At 37.9% G+C, this 26,990-nt stretch overlaps 1 protein-coding gene across 22 annotated transcripts in view; it reads left to right on the top strand.

The window, feature by feature from the left end:
* The window catches only part of Fubp1 (far upstream element binding protein 1), a 31,351-nt gene that overhangs the window by 507 nt on the left and 3,854 nt on the right, over positions 1-26,990 (top strand). For 2 of the 22 annotated variants that reach the window (XR_011368750.1, XM_070007341.1), the window contains exons 2-21: positions 3,058-3,148; positions 3,871-3,933; positions 4,894-4,932; positions 5,341-5,380; positions 6,335-6,387; positions 6,476-6,547; positions 6,763-6,820; positions 8,517-8,679; positions 8,776-8,874; positions 8,987-9,088; positions 9,321-9,423; positions 9,527-9,627; positions 10,184-10,325; positions 11,125-11,285; positions 16,169-16,320; positions 16,405-16,484; positions 19,303-19,440; positions 21,742-21,816; positions 25,541-25,600; positions 25,679-25,824. Coding sequence is in view for 21 of the 22 variants with exons in the window: in XM_070007341.1 (XP_069863442.1) it covers positions 3,058-3,148; positions 3,871-3,933; positions 4,894-4,932; positions 5,341-5,380; positions 6,335-6,387; positions 6,476-6,547; positions 6,763-6,820; positions 8,517-8,679; positions 8,776-8,874; positions 8,987-9,088; positions 9,321-9,423; positions 9,527-9,627; positions 10,184-10,325; positions 11,125-11,285; positions 16,169-16,320; positions 16,405-16,484; positions 19,303-19,440; positions 21,742-21,816; positions 25,541-25,600; positions 25,679-25,824 (1,938 nt within the window). In the remaining variant the exon portion in view is untranslated. Of the gene's footprint in view, positions 1-3,057; positions 3,149-3,870; positions 3,934-4,893; positions 4,933-5,340; positions 5,381-6,334; positions 6,388-6,475; positions 6,548-6,762; positions 6,821-8,516; positions 8,680-8,775; positions 8,875-8,986; positions 9,089-9,320; positions 9,424-9,526; positions 9,628-10,183; positions 10,326-11,124; positions 11,286-16,168; positions 16,321-16,404; positions 16,485-19,302; positions 19,441-21,741; positions 21,817-25,540; positions 25,601-25,678; positions 25,825-26,077; positions 26,593-26,990 lie in introns of those variants that run through there. The other 20 variants (XM_070007351.1, XM_070007344.1, XM_070007342.1 and 17 more) reach the window with 20 other exon arrangements.

The following is a 26,990-nucleotide window of genomic DNA, read 5'->3' as shown; positions in this document are numbered from 1 at the left end:
CACTCTTGGAACCACTTCCGGCTCCTTGGGACTGGATTTTTCTTTTCCTCCCTAAATCAAAGCCGCTTTCGGGAAGGATCGCGTTCACGTGCTCGGGGAAGGGACTTCACCCTTCCTCTGGGCGGGATTTTGGGTGTCAGCCTGCGAGTCCGGCCGCCTCGCTCCTCAAAATGGCCTCGGGCTCTTGGTACTCGTGGTTTCCATTTGAATCTGCCTCCGGGTTCACAATCGTGAAGTGCTCGGCCCTCTCTGTGCTCTGGAGGCGCTGACTTCGCGTCCCGGAGGTTCTTAGCGGGACCCCCACCCCCACCCCGGACGGACTACTGTAAGGGGTGGGGGTGCACGGACTCCAGGAAACTCAAGTTTGAACTTTTGTCTTTTTACGTAGTCAGTAGATGTGCTCGTAATTTTGAAATGATAGGGACCTGTTTGTAAATTAAACATTTCCCTTATGACACTGCATATTATGCTAGGCATTTTAAACTAGTATTAAGCAAATGGTACTAAGAAACCATTTTTATTATATTAGAAGTCTTCTTAACTTTTCCCTTCAGTTAATTGAAGCATTACTGAGTCAAAATTCATTTTCTAAAATCTGCAGTGATGTAACATCACCCTTTTCTAATGGGTAACACATTAGAGAAATGTACCTGTGCTTGACTAGTCAGTCACAGGAAACTACATGTATGAGTTAATTTATTTGTAGGATTCTATGACACTGTGAAGGAACCAAATACAAATGAACAAAAGTACTAGATTACTTTATTAGAAAGTAAAGAAAATACAAACATTGATTCATCCTCTTACACTGTAAACATTTGTGATGTTTTGGGTCAGGCACTGTACTAGGTACCAGGGAAGTAAGAGTGTCAACTTGCTATGGTAGTGACAGTTGTGCAAGCAGAATGAGAGAGATTGGCTAAAAGAGAAAATAATGTACAAACACTTGAGGATTGTTGGAATGACCAGAACCCTTGAGTGGAGTTACTGGAGCAAAGCGGTGAATGGGGAAGAGGAGAAAGGGAAATGAAGTGAGAAAAGGTACAGCTGGGTCTAAATACTAAAAACTTGAGTTGCTAGAAAGGCTCGATTGTGATAATAGACAACCCATTTATATTTGTAGTGTTTATCTACAGTAACCACCTTAAAGGTACTCATCATTGGTCAAATTGAATTGTAAGTGAAAGATTCACATATACAGATAGAATTAAATATTCTTGGAAGATATTTGCTAAAGTTTTACATTGGAAATAACTGTGGAAACCAGGCACTGGTGGCTCACTCCTGTAATCCTAGTAGCTACTCAACAGGCTGAAATCCAAGGATTGCCGTTCAAAGCCTGCCCGGGAAGGAAAGTCTGTGAGACTCTTCCCCCCAGTAAACCACCAGAAAACCGGAAGTGGCTCTGTGACTCAAGTGGTTGAACCTTGAGCTGAAGAGCTGAGGGCCAGCACTGAGGCCCAGAGTTCAAGCAGAGTGACCGACTTAAAAAAGAAGGAAAGTTAACTATGGAATTTGACTCTGGTTTTTTGGTACTATGGCCTTAAGTACTTTTCCATTCAAAAACATCAGTGCTGCTTAATTCTGGGCAGGGCATTTAAGTTCATTTTGGACTACCATTTAAGTGGTCCAATAGATATTTGAGACCTAAGGGTAGAAAAGCAGTGTTTTGGGGTATTAGTACACCTCTCAGAAAAGAAGGTCGAAATAGGCACTCAAGGATATAAATAGACGTTTAATTGAGAAAGCCCTTGAATATATGCTTACCCTGCCCAGTTTCCTTGTTAATAGTAAAACACGAGGCAATTGGGTTAGTTCACATCAGGATCCCCTAGAGGGAATTTCAGTAACCAAAGGTTTGATTTTTTTTTTTTTAATTTGGGTAACTTTCCACTAATTGTACTCTACTTAAAGCTGGGATTGGTTTGTTTGCTTCTTTTTGCTTGGAGGAACCTAGGGGGTTTAACTGAGGGCTTTGGCACTGTACACTTACTTAAGCCACACCCCCAACCCTGGGGTTTTGTTCTCCAGTGCAAGGGATTACTTTCTGGTTGCCCAGATTCCTGCTAATATCTTCAGGACATTACTTACAGAATTGCAACTAAGCCTTTTTGTGTGTGGGGGGGGTCAGTTGTGGAGCTTGAACTGTGGGCCTGGGCACTGTCCCTCAGCTCTTCAGCTCAAGGCTAGCACTCTACCACTTGAGCCACAGTACCATTTTTGGTTTTCTGAGTGTTTTATTAGAGATGAGACTCAGGGACTTTCTTGCCTGGGCCAGCTTTGAACTGCCATCCTCAGATCTTAGCATCTGAGTAGCCAAAATTACAGGCAAGACCCACCAGTGCCCAGCTTAAGCTGTATCTTAACATTTTAAAAAATAAATAATTTGTTTTGAAGTAATTTTAGTATACATTTTCTTTTTGTTTGTCTTGGCTTTAACTCAAGACCTGGGGGCTGTCTCTGAGTTTGTATTTCCAATAAACCACTCAGAAAACTGGATGTGGCACTGTGGCTCAAGTGGTAGACTGTTAGCCTTAAGCTGAAGAGCTGAGGGACAGCCCTCAGGCCCAGAGTACAAGCCCATGACTGACAAAAAAATGCAAATTTGAACTGACCTCATTTCAAGTATTCTAACTACATATGAGTAGAATGTTGGAAAATTTCACTCTCCTCATCTATCTTTTGAAGAGTCATGGGAGAAGACAGTGGAGAAGATAGGATTAGGATTTAGTTAACTCAAAACTAGCTGCTCTTCTAAAGATTCTTAGCAGGTTCCTTCCCTCTCCCCTCCCCGCCCCCTTTGCCTGGAATTCATTTTGATAAGTATTATTTTATATGATCAGAGGCACTACACCCTTGTGTGTTTTTTGATGAGGAATTTAATTCCCAGTCACAGTAATTAACTACTTAAAGTATTAGTGGTCATAAAAATTAAGTTGTAGTTTCAGTGAGCGTTATTTAGCATATGTACATATTAGGTAAAAAATGAGAATTTTGTATCAACAAGTATATAGAAGTTTGATTTATTTTTAATGATACTATACTTTTTTCCCCAAGATTGCTGCAAAAATTGGGGGTGATGCTGGTACATCATTAAATTCAAATGACTATGGCTATGGTGGACAAAAAAGACCTTTAGAAGATGGAGGTAAGTTATAGACATATTTAGTTGAAATATTTTTAGTATATTCAGTTGGGCATTACTTTTACTATAAGATTCCTAAAATTGTAAGGTTTATATTAACCTCAAAAAGAAAAGAGAAAACTGGGAGACCTAGACAAGGTAGGTACAATTTAATTTGAGTGAACAATCAAGTTTTATCTAAATAGCCATTAATTTTACCTCTCTTGGGATTGTAACAGTTTGACAGGTTGCACAGACTGATTATTCAATACTACTGACAACAAATTTTAAGTGGTTTAGGAAACACTTCACTGGTTTTGCACATACCTGAATGGATATGTGTTATGCTTTCATTATCTTGCCATTTCAGATTTCAGTTAATATAGAAAGGACAAAGTGCTAGTCTGCTAGTGTATGTTATTTCTTTGTTTTGTTTCTTTTAGGGCTTTGTTTTGTTTTCAGGTGTAACTTGATGTGGACTAAAACATTGGATTTATAGTGCTTTATATTTGAAAAAGCATTGGTTAAAGTTTCTCAAGTTACAAATATGCATTTTTTTTATTTTAGGTGGGTTTTTTTTGGTAAGGATTTTGACCAAGCTTACAGAATGTATTTGTAGCTTCTGAGTTAGGTGTACTTGATTTCCTTTTAAAGTGTCTTTCATATTTATAGTGAGGTTTTTAATAAAATGAGCTAATGATGCTTCAGATGTTGTATGTAATGTATTCTTTTTATTTTATGTGTAGATGGCTCTTGGACAAGTCCGAGCAGTACAACACACTGGGAGGGAATGCCCTCTCCTTTTAAAGGCAGGAATTTTTATTTATTACCTGTGTTTAATATGTAAACATGAAATAAACCAGTGAATTCTTAAAAGGACACAATGATCTTTTTGGATTATGTGTCTGAATTTTTACTGCATAACAATTGTGTATTTGCCATTTAAGTTTGTGGTGGGGAGGAGAATAATAGTACTTTCCAGGTATAGTCTATTGAAAGTGGCGCGTGGTAGTCATCTGTAGTGGATTTATATATGAAGGTAGGTCATACAGTTTGCCTTTGAATTCTTCTAAAGTTTAATGTAGTGAAATGTAATAGAACAGTTTCGATTCAGACTTCTTTATAATTTTTTTTTGTTTTTGGGGGGGTAGCTTTATATTCATAGTCACATGTAATCAACTTTTTTGGGGCCAGGGGGGCTTTGAACTCTGGGCCTGGGCACTGTCCCTGAGTTCTTCAGCTCGAGGTGAACACTCTACTACTTGATGCAGAGTTTCACGGACCTTCCTGCCCAGCTTTGAACCAAAATCCTATGATCTCAGCTTCCTGAGTAGCTAGGATTACAGGTGTGAGCTACCACTGCCCAGATTGTAATCAACTTGTAACGTATGAGATTTACACAATTTGGTCATCTTCTCCCCCACCCCAATCTTCGGTACCTACAATAGAAGCATCATTAGCCTTTAGCAAGTGATATTTTGCTAGTAATGGAGCTAAATACTTTGTCTTGTATCATTCTAAAGTGCTTAACAAACATGGTCAATAATTTAACAAAAATCAAAACTTAAATGTCTGTGCTTCTCTTAACTTGGATAGAATGAAAAATGACTTCTTTAGATTGAGTCTGGGTTGAATTTTGGCAATTTTTTTTAGTTCAAGTAATAAACCATTCTGTTGCATATTTTAATGTTTATAATGATATTTTTGCTTGAGGGAGGAAGCCTTATAGTTAACTGCAAAAGAAAATTAAAAGTTGCTTAATTTTGCAGATCAACCAGATGCTAAGAAAGTTGCTCCTCAAAATGACTGTAAGTATTATTTTAAACTGTTGTTGTATTCCTATTTTTGGTGGACAGTTTAGTTGATAGATATTATAAATTTATACCTTTCATAATAAATAATGCATTCATCTCTTTAAAAAATTATTTATGTCTACATATACGTTGTAAACCTTGATTCCTGAGTTACTATACATTTTATTTAGGTACTCTTAATTTTTAGTCTATGCTTGTACCCCCTAAAGAAAGCGTTTTATACCATTGCAATACATTTGCCCTTTCACTGACTTTCTTGTTATTGTCAGTGATGATTTGAATAGTCTGTATTAAATTTCATTCTCTCTGATTGTGTTATATGAATTAGGGAAAGATATTTAGACAGTTTGATGTGGTTGTGTTTAATTAATATTTTGGATTCTTGTTTTAATTTTTTGGTAGCTTTTGGAACACAGATGCCACCAATGCATCAACAGCAAAGGTACAGTCAAGTGGTTTTTTTTTAATGTTTTGTGGGGGGGTTTTTTGCAAGCCTTAATTGAACTGTATATATTAACTAAGTGTGTAGTGATTATAGGCATGTCTGCATGTTTTTATATATGGGATTTCACCTAAAAAAATAAGGACATTTGCCACGTGCCAGTGGTTCACGTTTGTAATCTAGCTGTTCAGGAGGCTAAGATCTGAGGGTTGTAGTTCAAAGCCAGCCCAACCAGGAGAGTACTTGAGACTACTTAACCATCAAAAAACCAGAAGTGAAGCTATGTCTCAAGTGGTAAAGTGCTAACCTTGAGCACAAAAGCTCAGGAACAGCACCCAGGCCAAGTTCAAGCCCCAGAACTGGCACCAAAAAAAAGGAAATTTAAGATACTCTTAAATTTGGAAAAATAAGTAGATTAGCCATGTTTTAGAGGAAATAAGGTGAATTATAATAACTTGAAGTGGCATATTTTGAACTCTTAACTCCTTTGCTTCATGTCTTCAAACTGTTCCGTTTTTCTATTCAGTTAATATGTGTTGTATCTTATTTACAAATTTTTTTGGTGTTTGTCCTGGGGCCTTTAACTCAGGGCCCTGGGTGCTGTCTTGAGCTTTTCTGCTCAAGGCTAGCACTACCACTTGAGCCATAGCTCTACTTCCTGCTTTTTGTTAATTATTTGGATATGAGTCTCATGGACTTTGCTACTCAGGCTGACTTCAAACCACAATCCTCAGATCTCAACTTCCTGAGTAGCTAGGTATAAGCTACCAACCAGTGCCTTGCTCTTTATTTATAATTCTTAGCTTAACTAGGTATGAGGACATACTTTGGTCATGAGTATGTGCCTAGAGCCTTGGTTTACTCTATTAGGACATTAAACTTCCATATATTTATAAAAACATACACATATGTACCATATCTTTTTAAGAAAAAGATGTTTCTGTAATTTCTTAGCAGATCTGTAATGACAGAAGAATACAAAGTTCCAGATGGAATGGTTGGATTTAGTAAGTGACCTAATTTTAAATTTTAAAAGACATAAACAAAGCATACTTGTTAACCTTTCAGTAAATAATTTTCTTCTTTTTTAACTAGTAATTGGCAGAGGAGGTGAACAGATCTCACGCATACAGCAAGAATCTGGATGCAAAATACAGATAGCTCCTGGTAACACTTCTTGGGGGTTCTCCCTTCCTTTGTTTTGTTTTGTAGTGTTAAGAGCTCAAACCCAGTCTTGTGTATAAAGGCATACTCTGCTAAGATACACCCTTATACTTCTCTTGATGTTTTCAGTGATTAGAAAACTTGCTTGCTTTTATTCCTACTGATGATATACTGTGGGTTAATTTTTTCTTGGCCTGAAATTTTCTTTTTAATTGCAGACAGTGGTGGCCTACCAGAAAGGTCTTGTATGTTAACTGGAACACCTGAATCTGTCCAGTAAGTATGAAAATGTTAGAAGTTTAAAAGTTAAATTTTATAAGTATAAAAACAATATAAAACTTTTGAACATTGTCCTGTGTGTTCTTATTATTGATACATTGCCTCCTTTTATTCAAGACCAGCTCTTTACTATTTGAATAGAATAATATCCTGTAATTAAGCTAACTTTATCCTGCATTGCTAGTTTTCTTTTTTTGGGGGGTGGGGGGGTTCCGGTCATAAGGCCTGAACTCCGGCCTGGGTGCTGTCCCTCCGCTCTTCAGCTCAAGGCTAGCACTCTACCACATGAGCCACAGCGCCACTTCTGGCTTTTTTTTTTCTGCTTATGTGGTGCTGAGGAATTGAACCCAGGGCCTTAAGCATGCAAGGCGAGCTCTCTACCACTGAGCCAACTTCCCAGCCCTGCATTGCTAGTTTTCTTAAGTAATTTCTAGTAGCAAAACAAAAAATCATCTTGAATTCTAAAATCTATTTGCCAAAAAAAAACAATTCTTGAGAGGTTTGTATTAACCAAACCATCTGCCTGTTTTTGTTTTTTTGTTTTTGTTTTTTGTCTTAAACTCTCACCAATCAAGTGTTTATTCTAACCTTTCATTTACTATCAGCATTGACCCTCAGGACAGGCCATTCTTAATAATTGGATAAGGGGCACCTACGTTTTGGCTGCTCTTAGCTGCCATTTAGTACGCAGATTTATATACTATAAGTTTTGCTTTTATTTTACTTTTTATTTATGTTCTGCTGGTCCTGGGGCTTAAACTCAGGGCCTAAGTACTAACTTAAACCTCTTTGTGCTCAAGGATTTCACTGTACTACTCGAGTCCGCAGCTCCCAGTCTGGCTTTTTCTACTTTTTTTTTTTTTTTTTTTTTACAGACTTTTCTGTCCCAGCTGGTTTCAAACCATAGTCCTCAGATCTTAGCCTCCTGAGTAGCTAGGTTTAGGTTTATTGGCATGAGCCTCAGGTACCTGCCTGTTTCCTCTTAAATTTTTTATCTTGAATTTTTTCCATAAATTACAAACTTACATGTTTGGTGATTGCCTAGTGTCACCAAACTATATTTTTAATGTGTGGGGAAGGAGGTATTTTGTTGAGGATCAACAAGAGTGCATTCTACCACTGAGTTCTAGTCCCAGTCTCGGATAACATTAAAAACAGAATTGTTGCCAGATACCAGTGGCTCATAATCTATAGTCCTAGCTACTCAGGAGGCTGAGATTTGAGGATTGTGGTTCAAAATCAACTTGGACAAGAAAGCCTGTGAGACTCTAAACTACCAAAAACCTGGAAGTATAGCAGTGGCTCAAGTGGCAAAGCACTAGCCTGGAGCAGAGGAAGCTCAGGGACAGCACTCAGGCTGAGTTCAAGTCCCAGGACGAAATAACTTTCTACCTCATCTCCAACTTTTATTCATGTTGTCTTATAACCTTTATTTTGCCTTGAATTTTTTTCTATAACTTATGGAATGATACATTGTTTTTAGAAATATGCTACTGTTACTTGTTTAATAAAGTTAAGCCAAAACATTAAACAAAATTGTAGTTTAAAACATAAATAAATAGTCCTTGGTGGGGAGGTAATTCTATGTCCCTTGCACGCTTTTAGACATGTCAAAAATTGTATTCCTAGAAAAACTCATCTCAAAGAATGAATGTGGTATACTTTTATTCTTGAAATTTTAACTTATTACTAGGTCAGCAAAACGATTATTGGACCAGATTGTTGAGAAAGGAAGACCAGCCCCTGGCTTTCATCATGGTGATGGACCTGGAAATGCAGTTCAAGAAATTATGATTCCAGCTAGCAAGGCAGGATTAGTTATTGGAAAAGGGGGAGAGACTATTAAACAACTTCAGGTATTGCTATATTGTGAGGTGATTTATTTTTCTATATTTTGAAGTCAGTTTTCATCTTTCTTCTCGGTAATACTCGTGATTTTTATGATTTTTAAGGAACGGGCTGGAGTTAAAATGGTTATGATTCAGGATGGACCTCAGAACACTGGTGCTGACAAACCGCTTAGGATTACAGGCGACCCATATAAAGTTCAAGTAAACTTCACTTTGTCCTTTATAAAGAGATTGGGAGGGTTTGGGCAAAATGTGAACAAAAATGGAATGTTTTCATACTTTTTTTTTAACTGGGTAACTCTTTGTAATTTAGCAAGCCAAGGAAATGGTGTTAGAGTTAATTCGTGATCAAGGTGGTTTCAGAGAAGTTCGGAATGAGTACGGGTCAAGAATTGGAGGGAATGAAGGGATAGATGTAAGTAAAAAACCTACCTGCAATCCTTTTATGTTATTCTAAATAAAACAGTGTTTTCTTGATTTGAATAGATGGCCCCTCTCAAATTGTATCCCTTTTTCTTCCTACTGTAATAGGTTTTGTCTCTTACTGACACATGGCATGCATAAAGCTGTTTATACTTTTATGACTTAATGTACGTTAAATTTTCAGGAAAGGGCTTTCGTAATACTTTCACTCGAATTTTCATCAGGTCCCCATTCCAAGGTTTGCTGTTGGCATTGTAATTGGAAGAAATGGAGAGATGATCAAAAAAATACAAAATGATGCTGGTGTTCGAATTCAGTTTAAACCAGGTTAGCATATATAGTTAGTTAATCTTCTAAGTTTTGATAGCCATTAGTTTTGATACTCATATACTTCTATTCAATTAAATCAATTTATGTCCTTGTTTTAAAGATGATGGAACAACACCTGATAGAATAGCACAAATAACAGGACCTCCAGACCGTTGTCAGCATGCTGCAGAAATTATTACAGACCTTCTTCGAAGTGTTCAGGTTTGATTTTTTTTTTTGTTTTTCCTATTGGTATTTTTAATCAAATCTGAAAGTACAGCTTTCCTTATTTTTATATTGAAGTATGCCTGATAAGTGCTTTATTATTCCTAGAAAGTTTAAATTTCTATATAAGTACTTTCACTTCAGAAATTTTTATAAATGAAACTATTGTTGGGCATTGGTACCTGTACTTAGTAGACTGAGATCTGAGGACCACAGTTCAAGCCATCCCAGGCAGAAAAGTCTATGTGACTGTTCTCTGCAATTAACCAGCAAAAGCCAGAAGTGGAGGTATTGGTCAAGTGCTTGAACAAAAGTGCTAGCTTTTACAAAAACTCTAGAGAATAGTACAAAGCCCCAAATTTAAGACCCGTGTAAGCACAAAACAAAATGGAAATCTTCACATGATTATTTTGGTCAAGGAATTTGTATCTAAATTTCTGACTCAGGAATATGAGGATTAGTGGTGGGGACCTAAATTATTATTATGAAAATAATACTTTATACTGTTTGGTGGTCTTGTTTTTTTTTTTTTCTTCCCCTTTTCCTTCCTAAGGCTGGTAATCCTGGTGGACCTGGACCTGGTGGTCGAGGAAGAGGTAGAGGTCAAGGCAACTGGAACATGGGACCACCTGGTGGACTACAGGAATTTAATTTTATCGTGCCAACTGGAAAAACTGGATTAATAATAGGAAAAGGCAATGTATCTTAAATTCTTAGTTATTTATGTTTCTAAACACTTTCTGTTGCTATTATAATTCTTTGGAAAGTATTTTTACATTGATATGTAGCAGCTAAATTAAATGAAGTTTCTGGCTTCTAGAGAAAGGAATCAAGAGTCAGTAGTGTAAGGAACTTTTGACTCAATCATGATTTGTGTAGGCTTCAGTGGCTCACACCTATAATTGTAGCTTCTTAGGAGAAATGAGGTCTGGAGGATCACAATTAGAAGCCATCCTGGATAGAAAAATCAATAACACAGCTCAATCAATCAGCTAAGCAAATAAGCCTATTGAGTTCAAGGTCCTGAATTCAAACCCAGTAACTACTCACTACCTTCTTCACCCTATTGAACAAAAACGACTTGAAGTTTAATGTATTTAGGAGAATGAGATGTTGAATATAAACAAAATGGAAAATCCTAATAGATGGGAGGATGGCAAAACTTGATTTAATGGCTCATTCATTTAATTGTGACTGTAGGAGGGGCCAGATGTTAGGACTTGAACTCAAGGCCTGGGCTTTGTCCTGAATTTTTTTTTTGCTCAAGGCTAACACTCTACTACTTGAACTAGAGCTCCACTTCCAGCTCTTTGGTTGTTAGTGGGAGATAGAGTCTTATGGACTCCTATCTCCACTAACTTCAAACCAAAATTCTCAGGTCTCAGCTTCCTGAGTAGCTAGAACTTTAGTGTGAGCTGCTGGTTCCCGACAACTATTTTCTTTGGAATAGTTCATATTTAAAACTTCAGGCAAGTTATTGTTTTCTGATTTCAGGTGGTGAAACCATAAAAAGTATAAGTCAACAGTCTGGTGCAAGAATAGAACTTCAGAGAAATCCTCCACCTAATGCAGATCCTAATATGAAATTATTCACAATTCGTGGCACTCCACAACAAATAGACTATGCTCGTCAACTCATAGAGGAAAAGATTGGTGTGAGTATGCCTAAAACTCCTGGTTCTTAATGTCCCTGTTCCATAAATAAGGCGTTAATTGAAATTGTACTACATTGCCATGTAAAAATTTGTTTTTTAGTTTTCAGCCAGATTTTATTTATTTGGGGGGGGAGAGGTTCTGGTGACAGGGCCTGAACTCTAGGCCTAGGTGCTGTCCCTCAGCTCTTCAGCTCAAGGCTAGCGCTGTACCACTTGAGCCACAGCGCCACTTCCAGCTTTTTTACTTTTTTTGGGGGGGGGGGTCCGGTCGTGGGGCCTGAACTCTGGGCCTGGGCGCTGTCCCTCAGCTCTTCAGCTCAAGGCTAGCACTCTACCACTTGAGCCACAGTGCCACTTCCGGCTTTTTTCTTTTTGCTTATGTAGTGCTGAGAAATCGAACCCAGGGCCTCATGCATGCAAGGCAAGCGCTCTCCCACTGAGCCACCCTCCCAGCCCATCAGCCAGATTTTATATTAGCATGGTAGGGGAATATGGAAGAGAGAACCATTTCATTTTATCAGTGTAAGAAATGTGAGTTAAAGGCTTAGACTTGCCAAAAATTAGGTGTGTGCATGTGGAGATCTCATGGGGCTTGAACTTGGCCTGGGCGGTGTCCTTGAGCTCCACTTGCACCACAGTGCCACTCCCAGTTTTGAGTAGTTAATTGGAGTTAAGAGTCTAATGGGAACTTTTCTGCCCAGGATGGCTTCGAACTGTGATCCTCAGAACTCAGCCTTCGGAGTAGCTAGGATTACAGCACCCAGCTAAAAAGTAGCCTTTATATTTTAAGCTAAGTGAGTACACTTAGCAACTTCTCTTTTTTTAGACTGTGGCATCAGGTGGGTAAGATGAATGAGGCCCACTCAAAACACTAGTAGCTGGTAAGACTTCGTTTTTCCTGCTGCCTTTACCCATTCATAAGAGTTCCCAGTTTTTTTTTTAATATTTAAGGATAAGGCAGATTTAGATGGCTTCTATATATTTATGGGGGGGGGTCCGGTCCATGGGGCCTGAACTCTGGGCCCGGGCGCTGTCCCACACCTCTTCAGCTCAAGGCTAGCGCTCTACCACTTGAGTCACAGCGCCACTTCCAGCTTTTTTCTTTTTTGCTTAAGGGGTGCTGAGGAATCGAACCCAGGGCCTCATGCATGCAAGGCAAGCACTCTACCACTGAGCCACCTTCCCAGCCCTGGCCTCTATATTTTAAAAAGAAAAGATTGGTTTGTAGATAGTTCTTCTTGTATTTTAATCCTGTAACAATAAAAAGGCTCTGTGCTGGGAAGAAGAGCTTATTGTGCTTTTTACTTCCTGAGTTTAACTTTTCAGTCTGGCCCTTTTACTTTGCTTGAAAATAATACTTTTTGACTGTCCAACTAACCTATCCTGTTTTATCCTCTGGACTTTGTTCTACGTTAATCTTTGTTTTCCCCCCAATTTTATTTGTGCGTGTGTGCACGCACGTGCACGCTGATTCTAGGGCTTTGAATATCCTGGGTGCTATCCTTTAGCTTTTTTAACTCAAGGCTGGCATACTTCACTTGAGCCACACCTTCCACTTGTAGCTTTTTGGTGGTAATTGGCTAACTTTTCCTGCCTGGGCTGGCTCTCAACTGCCACTCTTGGATCTCAGCCTCCAGCAGATGTAAGCTCTGGGACACTTCATCTTCTACAGTTGCTTACAGTTCTTCTGCAGTTCCTTGCTGCTGAGAGTGGACTGTTATACATATCTGGAAAAAAATCTTTCCAGATCCTATAACAAAGCCTAAGACAGAGCCATTTCCATATAAGTTTTGAGCTCTTTATTTGTTTGAGGTGACCTTATTTTTTTAAAGCTTTTCCTTTTCAAGAATCCACATTTCTTCCCCTACATTAAACTGCACTCTAAATAATTTTACCTATTTGGGGGTGCTGTGAAGAGATCTTTTGTGAAGAGATCCAGTATTCTGCCTACCAGAAGGAATGAAGGAAATTATTTTCATACTGGAATAAAGCTACATTATTTACAAAGTTATTAAGAACCTTAATTCCATTGTTAGGTTGTTTTAGTTTGTAATAAGCTTAATATCTAATATACTACATTGCAACAGAGACAAGTTATTAGACTCCTTAGCTATTTTTTTAACATTAGATTATGGACCAAGATTATAATTGCTGAAAAACAAATACTTGTTCAAGTTGTTTACCAAGATTTAGATCATAAATGCCTTAAAAAGGTAAAGACTTTCAAAAACTTTTTCTTGTCCACAAGCATTTTTCTCTAACTTTTTCCAGAAACATAGGGAAATACCTAGCAATAACAGTAATCTAATTAGAAGCTGGGAAGGTGGTAAAGTGGTAGAGTGCTTGCCTTGCATGCATGAGGCCTTGGGTTCAATTCCTCAGCACCACATAAGCAGAAAAACCCAGAAGTGGGGCTGATGCTCAAGTGGTATAGTGCTAGCCTTCAGCTGAAGAGCTGAGGGACAGTGCCCAGGCCCACAGTTCCGGCCCCATGACCGACCAAAAAAAAAAAAAAAAAGTAATCTAATTAAGTACACAGTTAATGGGTGTTTAGAGCCACCTTAATTTGAGTGTATAGATGAGATGTTAGTATTACATACACATGTGCTAGAGTTGATAGAGGGAATTGTCAATTTATTAAGGTCTTTATACCAGTCTTTGGACTATCAAAAACCAAATCCAATAATGCAGTTACCTTTACAATAGGAATTTAGACTTTTGGAAATAACTTCAACTTTTTGTGTGTCTGTGTATCCTGGAGTTTGAACTTGGGGCCTGTGTGCTGTCCCTGAGCTTTTTTGCTCAAGGATAGTACTCTACCACTTGAGCCACAGCTCTATTTCTGAGGTACTTTGGGGTTTTTTTGTTTGTTTTTGTCTGTCATGGGTCTTGAATTCAGGAACTTGGCACTGTCATTCAATGCTTTGGTTTTAGCAGGTTTGGAGGTTTAATGGGCTTTATGTTTTTTGCCTGCTATTAAGGTTTTAACTTAGGACATTAGGCTTCCTTGGCTGCCACTTTTCTGTCCCCATCTCACTTTAACCACAATCCTTCAGATCTTAGCCTCCTAATTACCTAGTTGTGAGCCATCAGGACCAAGCTAGATTTTGGTTATTAAATGTTATTCAACGTATACTATTAGATGTTATTAAATGTTCCTTTACATTCTACATTAGTTTTTCGATTATAAAAGAATCCAGTAAAACGCTATTTGTAGCCCAGTGTTGGTAGCCCACACCTATAATCCTAGCTACTCAGAAGGCTGAGATGTGAGGATTGCAGTTCAAAGCCCGCCTGGGCAGAAAATTCAGAGACTCCACTAAAAAAAATAGTGCCAAGGCAAGGTGCCATTGGCTCAGGACTTTAATCCTAGCTACTCAGTAGACAGAGATTTTAGGATTATAAACCAGCTCAGACAAAAAAATATCCCCAAAATTACCTCTCCAATTAACCAGAAGAATACTGGCCAAAAAAAAAAGTGCCTGGCACATATGGCCTTAAAAAGTATTTTAACTTTCTTTTGTTTTTTGTTTGGTAAAGATAGGTCATGAATGTTAGAAATAATTAATTGGAGCCTTTTCTTATTTTGGTCTATTGTGTTCTTGAACTCTGGGCTTGCTTGGGCGCTGTCCCTGCGCTCTTTAGCTCAAGGCAAGCGCTCTACCACTTGAGCCACAGCACCGCTTCTGGTTTTCTAGTGGTTTATTGGAAATAAGAGTCTCATGGACTTTCCTGCCTGGGCTGGCTTTGGACTGTGATCCTCAGATCTCAACCTCGTGAGTAGCTAGGATTACAGGCGTGAGCCACCAGCACCCAGCATGTCTTAATTTTGAAGGGGCCAGCTATTAGTTGGAGCCTTTAAGAGACAAGTAATTGAAAGTGATTTCAATGGTCATGGAGTTTAATTTCATAGTGAAAAGGTTAACAACTAAATATAGTTTAAATATCTCCCAAAATTTTTCATGCTGTTTAGAAAGTTCTGATTGATACAAGGAAAAATGGGATAGTGCCTATTGATCTAAATAAGGTTCAAAAATAGAAAAGTTCTGAAGTAATTTTATGTAATGATTATTATATTGCAGATGACATGCTCTATAGACAATTTACAATATAGAAATTAAACATTTTGAGGAATATCACATTGGCCAAATTGCTGTCTGGGAGAGTAGAAATGTAGTTAACAGATAAGGACTTAGTATCTGATAAGTTTTCCCTTACTAACAATATAAAGCTGGGATTTGTGGCATGAGCCTGTAATCCTATCTCTAGAAACAGATGTCAGATCTCTATTGAAAGTTGGCCCAACAAAAAGCAGTCCAGCCAAAGGCCCAGGTAAAAAGTCAAGTCTATTCAAAATTAATGTAAACTAAAGGGGTTAGGTATGTGACTGTAGTAGTGGAACACCAGCTTAGCAATCACTAGGCTCTGAGTTCAAACTCAGTTGCTACAAAAGAATTGTAAAAGGACAAAAAGAATAGAAAAAGAGGTTAAAGATCCAGTCCCTCTTGGCTCACATCTGTAATCCTAACTAGTCATCAGGCTGAGATCTGAGCCAGCTCCCACCAGAAAAGTCTTAGCTCTTGTAAACCAGCAAAAAGGCCAGAAGTAGAGGTGTGGTTCAAGTGGTAGAGCACCAGCCTTGAAAGGAAAAAAAGTCAATGCAAGGGCCTGAGTTCAAGCCTCAATATTAGCACAAAAAAGGAAAAGCTTTTTGCATTTAGTTACGAATGCAACTGGTTTTTATGAATTTTTAAGGTCTCAATGTAACACATTTTTAATGGATTTTACAATAGTATAAGGAACTCTAAAACTTGTCACTTGATCTTTAAATAACTTGGCCACACCTTTTCTGACTGTTTTTAATGTCTTTCGGTGTTTGACAGGGCCCAGTAAATCCTTTAGGGCCACCTGTACCCCACGGGCCCCATGGTGTCCCAGGCCCCCATGGGCCTCCTGGGCCACCAGGGCCTGGAGCTCCAATGGGACCATACAACCCTGCACCTTATAATCCAGGACCACCTGGCCCAGCTCCTCAGTAAGTACCGAATTGATTCTAGGCTTTTCCCTAAAGATCCTAGATTTTGGCAAATGGTTATTTATATACATATTTTCTTTACAGTGGTCCTCCAGCCCCGTATGCTCCCCAGGGATGGGGAAATGCATATCCACATTGGCAACAACAGGCTCCTCCTGATCCAGGTAAAGTATTACTTACATTAGTGCGTTGTCTGTATTTACCCATCATTCCTTGTTGCCATCATAAATTTCCTAATGTTGATCCTATTTTTATACAAATTACCTTCACTCTTTAGTTAGTGAAGATTGTTAGCAGAGTGTTAGGCATTACTTTTACCAAGGTATTAAAGACTATGGCCTATGTAGAGCCATTTTTCTGGCTTTTTACTTCTAAATGAACACAATAGTGCTGAAAGTTACAGGAATAACAGTGTTTTAGGTACCAGTGCTTTTAGATATGTATAGTGTGACTTTCCATGAAAGATTATTGTATGTTTATAAAATTGCATTTATAAAATATTTATAAAATTAAGTAGTTGAGCATTAAGCTCTTAAAGCAGCTGATCTTATTATCTATACTATAAACTGTCCATTGTAGTCAATTTTAGTAAAAAGCAGGTCCAAATTTAATAACTGTACTGGCTACATTTAATAAAATATTTTCTGCATTCATATTTAGATTTTATGTGTTCTGTGCTTGCATCTCTTCATGACAGTTTTTATTTCCATCTTGGTCAACAAAGAGGCCTTCTTTGAAACCAGTTAATACAAATTGTTTCAAAATAGGTACCCTAAATTGTGAATTACTTTGTACATTTAGTATGTTAATTTCTGTGTTCTTTTGTGTCAGTCCTGGGACTTGAATTTCAGGGTCTGGGTGCTAAGTTTTTCTGCTTAAGGCTAGCACTCTTACCATTTGAGCCACAGCTCCACTTCTGGCATTTTTGGTGGTTAATTAGAAAGTCTCAGACTCTACTGGCTTGGGCTGACTTTGAACTGTAATCCTCAGATCTCAGCCACCTAAGTAGCTAGGATTAACAGGCAAACTGGCTTAGTATATTTACTTTTAAGAACCAAAGTAATTGATTTAAATGAAGCTGTTCTACTAAGTGTACTTTTGTATTGTTTTTAAATAAGTCACATATCAGCTTTAACTGGAATTTTGTTCTTCAGTAATTCATGTTATGAAATAACATGACAATCACTAAATGACCGCAACTTCTACTTACTCATTGTGCTAGGACATGGGTTTACACACATGACTTTATGTCCAATAGCAAGTTTTACACTCCTGTTACATAAATAGTAGTGTAACTGAATAGGTTATAAGGTAAAGTGAAATATGATGTATAACAATCTGAAAATCAATCTTACTAAGAATGGGAAGGATTTTCCTTTTGTAAGATAAGCAAAGGAATGAGAGTCAATAAGTTGAGCAGATTTATATTGGGCAACCTGAATGTCACTATTTGAATGGGTAGCAATTGAAGAAAATATGTATTGTAATGTTTTCCAGTTGGTGTGGTAATACAGTCATTACTGTAAGACCTGGCCAATGAGTATGGATTCTTCAAGCTTTGCCTTTGGCAGCTAGGCAATTTAACTCAGGTTTATCAAAGTGTTACTGAGTTTTTGGTGTCAGGTGTTGCTAAGAATAGAATTGTATATTTTATTGTCAGTAGTATTCACCTGAATCCCAGCACTCCAAGAGGATGGACAGGAGGGTTTTGAGCTCCAGGTCAGCCTCAGCAACATATCAAGACTTTTGCCTTGGAATACAAAATAGCAAAAAGAAAATAATTTGTACATATTTATATAGTGATCAAGAATTTAGTTCTTGAATCAAGTAGTTTAGATTAAGTGTTGAGGAAGTATTTGAACTCCCCTCACTTTGTTTTCTTAGCTACAAAATTAAGTAAATTGATAATGTTGTTAGAAAGTTTTCAGTATATACTAGATAAATGTAGCTATCGGACTGTCTTATGATTTACACATGGATGAGTAATTGCTCTTAATATTTCTTGCTAATGTTTATTCTATTCATGTTGACATACATCTGTCTGTAGTCTCAGCTACTCGTGGGAGGCGCAAGAGGGACGATCATTTGAGCCTAGGAGTTTGAGACCAGCAACAGTGAGATCCCCATCTGAAGGAAATCCTAAATGTTTATTAATATACAGATAATGACACCACTGACACATGAATGTAGAAAGTAGTAGTATATTGAGCAGTTGAGAAAGGGTTGGAGACTAACTTTAATTTCTTGCTGCCTTAAATTTTCTTTTCCTCAAAATACTTGTCCTTTTCCCAAACTTCAGTAGCCTTCATTAAGCTTCTGAAAATTGCTGCTTGTTCAGAATGAGCAGAAAGCTGTTTCCACATAGACACTAGCTGTGGAAAATACATTCTTTGGAGGAGTACAGACTAATAAAGATATGTACGTAGTATTATATAACATTCTTTGTTTATTATAAAGGACAAAAATCAATAAAAAGACTTGTGGTTTCTCACTAAGAGGTCTCAGATCGTAATAAATAACATCAATTGCTCTATGAGGAGTGAATGAAGATGAACCAAGCACAGAAGAAACTGGTTGGACATACCAAAAGCCCCGACATGAGCATGGTGTTTTCGGAAAAGTACACCAATTTGTTCCAGCCCCAACCTGAGTGTTGGAGAGATACCAGCTTAAATGGAAAGGATAAACAAGGGAATTCAGTTTATTAACACTGAACATCAGTTACAAATGTTAAGATTTTGTATCTTCAGGGAATACAACATAGGAAAAACGTTGGTTCTAATTATTTCTACTTTGTTAATCTCTTCCTTCAGCTACCTGCCACAAAGAACTTACTGTACATAGCGAGCTTAGATATTGAGTTAGATGTTCTATAAACAATGTTTCCTTTTAGTGGGCCTGTGTATTTGAGCTTTGGCAGGGCAGGTTAATTTTTACTACAGATAAGAATATAAACCTTGAGCTTGTGTTTATTAATTCTAGCTAAAACAGGAACGGATCCAAATTCAGCAGCTTGGGCTGCTTATTATGCTCACTATTACCAACAACAAGCACAGCCACCACCTGCAGCTCCTGCGGGTGCACCAACAACAACCCAAACTAATGGACAAGGTAACTATGGTAACTAGAGATTTATTTACTTTAAATAATATGAATTACATAACTAATGCATGAAATTTTTTGTGTGAGTTTCTGACTTCAGTAAGTTTATAATAGCAATAACCTCTGAATACCCAGATAGCCTAGCTGTTAGTTTTATTCCTCATTTGTCCTATTACATTATCTCATATATGTCCAAAACTAGATATGATTGCTCATTACCTTTGGATACTCTGTATGTTCTTCTCCAATTAAATAACAATCATGAGTCCTCCAAATCAGTTCAGCTTAACCATATCAAATGTCCAAATACACAGCTCTACAATTTCACCAGTTGTCCCAATATCCCCTTCCTCTGATTCAGGATTCCATCTGGTCACATAGTCATTTACATTCATGCTTTAAAATACAGAGTACAGGCATATTAGTTCCTTTCTTTTTTTTTTTTTTTTTTTTTGTCGGTCGTGGGGCTTGAACTCTGGGCCTGGGCGCTGTCCCTCAGCTCTTCAGCTCAAGGCAAGCGCTCTACCACTTGAGCTACAGCGCCACTTCCGGTTTTCTGGTGGTTTATTGGAGATAGGAGTCTCACGGTCTCTCCTGCCCGGGCTGGCTTTGAACCGTGATCCTCAGATCTCAGCCTCCTGAGTAGCTAGGATTACAGGCGTAGCTAGGATTACACCAGCGCCCGGCTCCTTTCTATTTTTTTTTATGGAGACAGAGTCCCAGCTAAGTTGTCCAGGCTGCTTTCAATTATCTGGGCTTGAAAGATCCCTTGCCTCAACTTGAGTAGCTAGAATTACAGCTGTATACCATTGTATTTTCCTATTGAGCTTTTTCATAATGACCATGAACGAAGTGATGGCAAGAAAATCTCAAAAATGTACAGAACACTAAGGTGTATTGTATGTGAAGTTTTTCATTCCTGGAATCATTTCTATGACCATGATCATTGGTCATGTTGGTTCTTTTCAGGTTTCTGTACCATTTTTCTCTGAAAGTAGTATTGGGGGAAAATTATACTAAGATTAGGCCACTGTCTTTTCATCAAACTTCTACCTATCAGTCTTTCATAGTACCCTCTGCGTTATTAACTATACTATTTCTATTACAGTGATAATCAGTTGGTATTTTATCCTGTTCTTACATCATTATGGATTCCTGTTTTATTTAGTAGGTTATATTTTAACTTCGTTATTTTTCATTAGATTGGCCTAGATTGGAGCAGTTGAATGTTTTCAGGGTGATTCCTGTATAAATGCCTGTTATCTGGCTTGATAAGATTTATTTTGTGCCTTCTGGCCTTCCACCTGTGAATCAGCTATTTCTTCAAGGATGCCTCATTTTCTTTTTCAAGAGGATACCACAAAAGTTAAAGCAATAACAAAAAGGACAGGAAGATCTGAAGGCATGGCTTAATTGGTAGACTGCCTCGCATGCGTAAGGCGCTACATTCAGTCTCTAATGCTGAGAGTGAGAAACATAGCATTTAGACGCCAAACACCCCACACACATTATTTAAACCACATAAACATCCAGATCTGAAAGTCTCATGAAACCTTATATTTATGCAATTCCATTTTAACATTTCAAAGTTCTTTTTAGCCTTTTAACTTTTCATATTTATAAATAGTGAAAGCCCTGGTATCCTTTACTTACTGCTCAATGAACCCAATATTGTTTTCCCAGCAAATTTGTGCCTCCACCATTTTGTCTTTGGTATCAGCAGGGTTACGACCACCACATAAAACTTCCTCAATGCACCATGGTAGGCCACTGCTCACTCCTATACTCCAAGCAAAGTCCAAATTGCTTTTTAAACATTAAAGTGCCAAGTGTCGGTTCCCATACCTATAAAAGATCTGAGAATCAGGGTTCAAATCCAGCCTGAGCAGACATTCTGACTCCTATCTTCAATTTAACTAGCAAAAAGCAAAATGTGGGGGTCTGGCTCAAGTGGTAGAGTGCCAACCATGAGAGAAAAAGCTGAAAATGCAAGGCCTTGAGTCACAGCTCTAGTATCAGAAAATAATTTTTATTTTATTTTTTTTTTTGGCGGCCATGGTGCTTGAGCTCTGGGCCTGGGCGCTATCCCTCAGCTCTTCAGCTCAACGTGAGCACTCTACCGCTTGAGCCACAGCACCACTTCCCATTTTCTAGTTGTTTATTGGAGGTAAGAATCTCATAGATGTTCCTGCCCAGGCTGGCTTTGAACTACAATCCTCAGATCTCAGCCTCCTGAGTAGCTAGGATTACAGGCATGAGCCATTGGCGCCTGGCAGGAAAAAAAATTTTTTAATCTTAATGTTTTATTTTGTTAAAAAGGAGATCAGCAGAATCCAGCTCCAGCTGGACAGGTTGATTACACCAAGGCTTGGGAAGAATACTACAAGAAAATGGGTATGTTATAATTTATACGTAATTAAAGTAATCTCTTAGAATCTCTTGGCAAATATACACTAGCAGTTTTGATAGTAAAAGTTTTATTTTACTATCAAAGATGATTTCAGTCCATTTAGAAACTAAATAATACTAAGTAACTGGACAAAACATTTGTGCATACGATATGCTCTGTGTATGTGTGTTTGTGTGTAGCATTGGACACAATACTTTTTTTTAAATTTTTTTTTGTAGTAGTGGGAATTGAACTCAGGGCCTTGCACTTGCCAGGCAGGGACTCTACCAGTCAAGCCACACCTCCAGCCCCAGGACACAATACTTGATGTAAAAACATATTTACCTGATGGCTTCAGGGTCAATTTTAGTGTTGAACAAAAATTGGCTATGTGGTAGCATATTTGCTGCAACATAAATGAGGTAAGTGACAACAGGAAGTCCATAGCTTACAAATTTTCAAGATAGCTAAATGACCACATCAGTGAATCCTTTTCAAAATAAAGTAGTGGGCTATGAATGTGGTTTACTGGTAGAGTGCATGAAGTCCTGCATTCAATTCCTCAGTACCTTATTAAACAGAAAAGGTTGGTAGTGGTGCTGTGGCTCAAGTGGTAGAGTGCTACCCTTGAGCAAAAGGAGCTCAGGGGCAGTGCCCAGACCCTGAGTTTAGGCCCCTGGACTGGCAAAAAAAAAAAAGGAAAAAGTCTCTCAGACTTTTCTGTGCAGGCTATCTTCCGACCATCATCCTCAGATCTCAGCCTTCTGAGTAGCTAGGATTATTAGCTAGGCGATTAGCCACAGGCACTTGGTTTAAAAAACTTAATTCAGTGACTAATGCACATAATACATTGGTCACAGTATTAGATGCAGATACTGGTAGGAGCCCTGCCCAGTGGAAGATACAGTTGTAAATGTTTTGCAAATATGTAACTATAAACTGCTATGTGTAGGAAAGAGACCCAATTTCACTGGTTTTTTGGGGTAAGGGGGGAAGCAGTCCTCTGAACTCAACGCCTGAGAACTGTCCCTGAGATTTTGCTCAAGACCAACACTATCTACTACTTGAGCCATGGCCCTACTTCCTGCTTTTTCTGTAATACTATGGTATTGAGGAATCAAATCTAGGGCTTCATGCATGCTAGGCAAGCACTCCTAACACTAAGCCACATTCCTTGCCTCCTACAAAATGGTTAGAACAGAATTTTACTTGTCCGAGGGTTTAGGTCCCAAGCCTGTCTCCCAAAATTGTTTTTTTGTTTGTTTGTTTGCCGGTCGGGGGGCTTGGACTCTGGGCCTGGATGCTGTCCCTCAGCTCTTCAGCTCAAGGCAAGCACTCTACCACTTGAGCCACAGTGTCACTCTGGTTTTCTGGTGATTTATTGGAGATTAGAGTCTCATGGACATTCCTGGCCTGGGCTGGCTTTGAACCATGATTCTCAGATCTCAGCTTCCTGAGACACTAGGATTACAGGCATGAGACACCAGCATCAGGCCAAATTTATGTTTCTTAAGAACTATTTGGAACTTTACGTTTATGGTCAAATACTTTTTTGATGCTTTTACTTTTACTTTGAAATAACACTTATACTATAGCTGGTTGTCATAAGAAAGCTAACCAAATCCTTCACAGGTATAGAAAATGGAGGATTTTGTCAAACTGTAATGTGCCAGGTTTTCTTACATTACTATTGAATGAGCTTTACCTTAGGGCCTGGGCACTCTCCCTAACATTTTCCCTCAAAGCTCATTTTCTACCACTTGAGCCACACACTTCCATGTCAGGATTTTTTCTGGTTAATTGGGTATGAGAATTTCAATGATTTTCCTGCCCGGGCTGTCTTTGAACCACGGGTACTTAGCTTCCACTGGGCCATTTGGAATTAAAGGTTTGTTTTTCTTAGGGAAAAACATGTCTAACATTTTATATTGATATTTGCCTCTAAAAATGAGTATGTCTTGCAGTGATACTTAGTTTCTTCTGTAAACTTGAAGTAGAATTATTTTTCTCTTAAAAAGTTTTGTTTTAGGTAGAGTTCATAAGAAACATTGTTTGCTTTTATTGTCCTTACTAGGTTCTTGAGAATTTTCTAATTATTGAAATTTATGTTCAGCTTTTGCTCAATTTTTGTCTCCTTATAAGATCAAAAATGTTAAGCCAGGGGCTGGGAAGGTGGCTCAGTGGTAGAGCGCTTGCCTTGCATGCATGAGGCCCTGGGTTAGATTCCTCAGCACCACATAAGCAAAAAGAAAAAAGCCAGAAGTGGTGCTGTGGCTCAAATGGTAGAGCGCTAGCCTTGAGCTGAATAGCTGAGGGACAGCTCCCAGGCCCAGAGTTCAGGCCCCAAAACCAGACCCCCCCCCCCAAAAAAATGTTAAGCCACTGTTTGAGGAGAGTTATTCACAAGAAAGCAGAATTTTGGTTGTACATTAAACTATCCCAAATAAAGGGTTTTCATGCATTTTTAAGGTTAATAGTCATAAGTCTTAGTGTTTATTTGTACAGTTGCCTTTATTCTGTGACTAGTTTTTAAATGCATTAGGTTACTTTTGGGAATACAGCAATAAGCTACTTTCTGAAACTATAGTTATTCCACACAGATAAATCTGAGACTATCTCCCAATTAGCCAACAAAAATTGAGGCTGCAGGTGTGACTGAAGTGGTAGAGTGCCACTTGTGAACAAGTAGGAAGTCCTGAGTTCAAGCCCCAGCCCAAAATATTCCAAAACACCCAACATTTCAAAATTTGGCTTCCATAAAAATGTCCTGTATTTATCATTGAGTTATTTAGCTCCATGCCCATTAAGTGCTCCTATTCAGTAGGTAGTTTTATCTCTTAAACTCACAATTCAGAAAAATCACTTAGATAAAAGATCTGTTCATTTATTTTGTTTTGTTTTTATGCTGGTTCTAGGGCTTGAACTTGGGGTTTGGGCGTTTCCCTTGAACTTTTGTACTAGGCTAGGGTCTACCACTTGAGCCACAGCTCTTTTAGTGGCTAATTGTGGAGATAAGAGTTTCCTGGACTTTCATGCCAGGACTGGCTTTGAAGCTCAATCTTCAGAGATCTCAGACTCCTGAAATGCTAGGATTTACGGGTATGGGCCACTGGTGCCCAGAGAAAGTGTTTTGTGTTTCAGTGATACTGTTGTCATTTTAGCAAAACTGTATTGTGATGTGAACTCATCAAGCCTATCATAGCTATTAGATGTTTTTGCTTTATATTTTTATTGAAGACTTAAAGTTTAAAAAGAACACATCAGTCCAAATGGAAGAAGCAAAAATAAAAAATAAGTCATTTCCTCTCTTTTCATACTATCTTTTACTGTCACGTTTATCCTCTGACTTTACCTGTTGAAGGTTTATATATACTACTTAAAGCAATTTTGAAAGTCATTCAACATAATTTGTTTGACTCTGGAGTTAAAGCAAGGAATCCTGAATTTTTACCTCTGCTTTAAGCTTGTGTTTGAAAATTTTTATAATTAGCATAACAAAAGGCATATTAATTTTCCTTTCTTTCCCTTCTCTCTAGTTGCAAAGTAGCTTCTAACACTAATAAGTATGTACAGTAAACAAGAACACTGAATGTGGTGGTGCCAGCTCTGAAAATACAGAGACAGGAAGATCATGAGTTTGAGGGTAGCTAGTTCTGACCTTCTGCATATCATTATAACCTGTACTTACAGTGAATATCGTTATATTAAAATTTAGGGGGTTTTTTTTAGGTCAACAAGGGCAGACACAAGATTATTCAAAGGCTTGGGAGGAATATTACAAGAAGCAAGGTATTGTTTTTATTAGAAATGAGATTCTTTTAGGCTTTTAATGGTAGTTACAGCAACAGAGTTCTTTTTTTCTTAAAGGTCAAGCAGTTCCTGCTCCTACTGGTGCTCCACCAGGTGGTCAGCCAGATTATAGTGCAGCCTGGGCAGAGTATTATAGACAGCAAGCAGCCTACTATGCCCAGACAAGTCCCCAGGGAATGCCACAGCATCCTCCAGCACCTCAGGTATAATAAATTTGCTAATTTAATTACTTCATGCTAATCATGTTTTCTGCATGTTTATTGTTTGTCTCTTTGGAAATGCATATGTTTAACTTTTTAGTTTTTATCTGATGAAATATAACTAAAGGAAGCAATTGTGTATATTTGGGTTTTTTGTTGGCTTTTGTTTTTGTTTTTAAATAATGCTTTCTGGCATCTGAATGCTGAATATTTCTACCATGCCTTTGATTTTAAAAATAAATTTTCTTCCCTCCAGGGATTTGCAAATCTTGCAAGAAGCCACCACCATTTATATTAACCAGTTTTTCTTTCTTAAAGGATTCACTCCTAAATTAGCTCCATTTAAAGGATTTTCTTTAACTTTTTGTGTATTTCTTATGTATCTCTTCTGCACAGGGCCAATAATAAGAAGTGGACAATACAGTATTTGCTTCATTGTGTGGGGGAAAAAAACCTTTGTTAAATATATGGATGCAGACGACTTGATGAAGATCTTAAATTTTGTTTTTGGTTTAAAGTAGTGTTTTTTTTTTTTGAAAATGTACAAAATATCTATCACTACTGATAGGAGGTTAATATTTCTGTGTAGAAATGAAAAATTGGTTTGTTTTTAGTATTTAGTGTAGATGTACACATTCCAGCAAATGTATTTGCAACTATTATGTGGTCAATGCTTTGTGATATAAATGTACTTTTTCAATGTATACTTTCACTTTTAAATGCCTGTTTTGTGCTTTACAATAAATGATATGAAACCTCCTGTGTCGGTAAGTTGGATATATGGGTAAAGATTTGTAATTGCTTAGCAATGGTAAATTAAGCTACATATACACAAATATATAAGCTTTCCCCATGAATTGCTGAACTTTTAAACACTGGCATGTTTTTCCCCCTTGCAGTATAGTGGTAGATTGGAGAATCTTTTTCCACTTACTTGTATTTGGCTATTTCAGCACAAGTAATCTTGATATCTTCATTTTTTTCCTTTTGTTTAAAAACTGCATGTGTGTACAATGATCTTTTAGCATACTTCCATTGCATTAACAGTGAAATTTCCTTTTATACATGACCACTGTTTCAGACCTGTACTGCTGCTATAACAGTTAACCTTTCTGTTCTTAATTTGGTAATTACTTATTTCCAAGACGGTTTCAGATAACTAATTTTAA

The sequence above is a fragment of the Dipodomys merriami genome, unplaced genomic scaffold (genome assembly GCF_024711535.1).
Source record: "Dipodomys merriami isolate MVZ:Mamm:240054 unplaced genomic scaffold, mDipMer1.0.p SCAF_7, whole genome shotgun sequence".
In the NCBI taxonomy this organism is placed as follows: domain Eukaryota; kingdom Metazoa; phylum Chordata; class Mammalia; order Rodentia; family Heteromyidae; genus Dipodomys; species Dipodomys merriami.
Note: the sequence above shows the minus strand (reverse complement) of the source record. Positions and strands in the feature narration are given on the sequence as shown.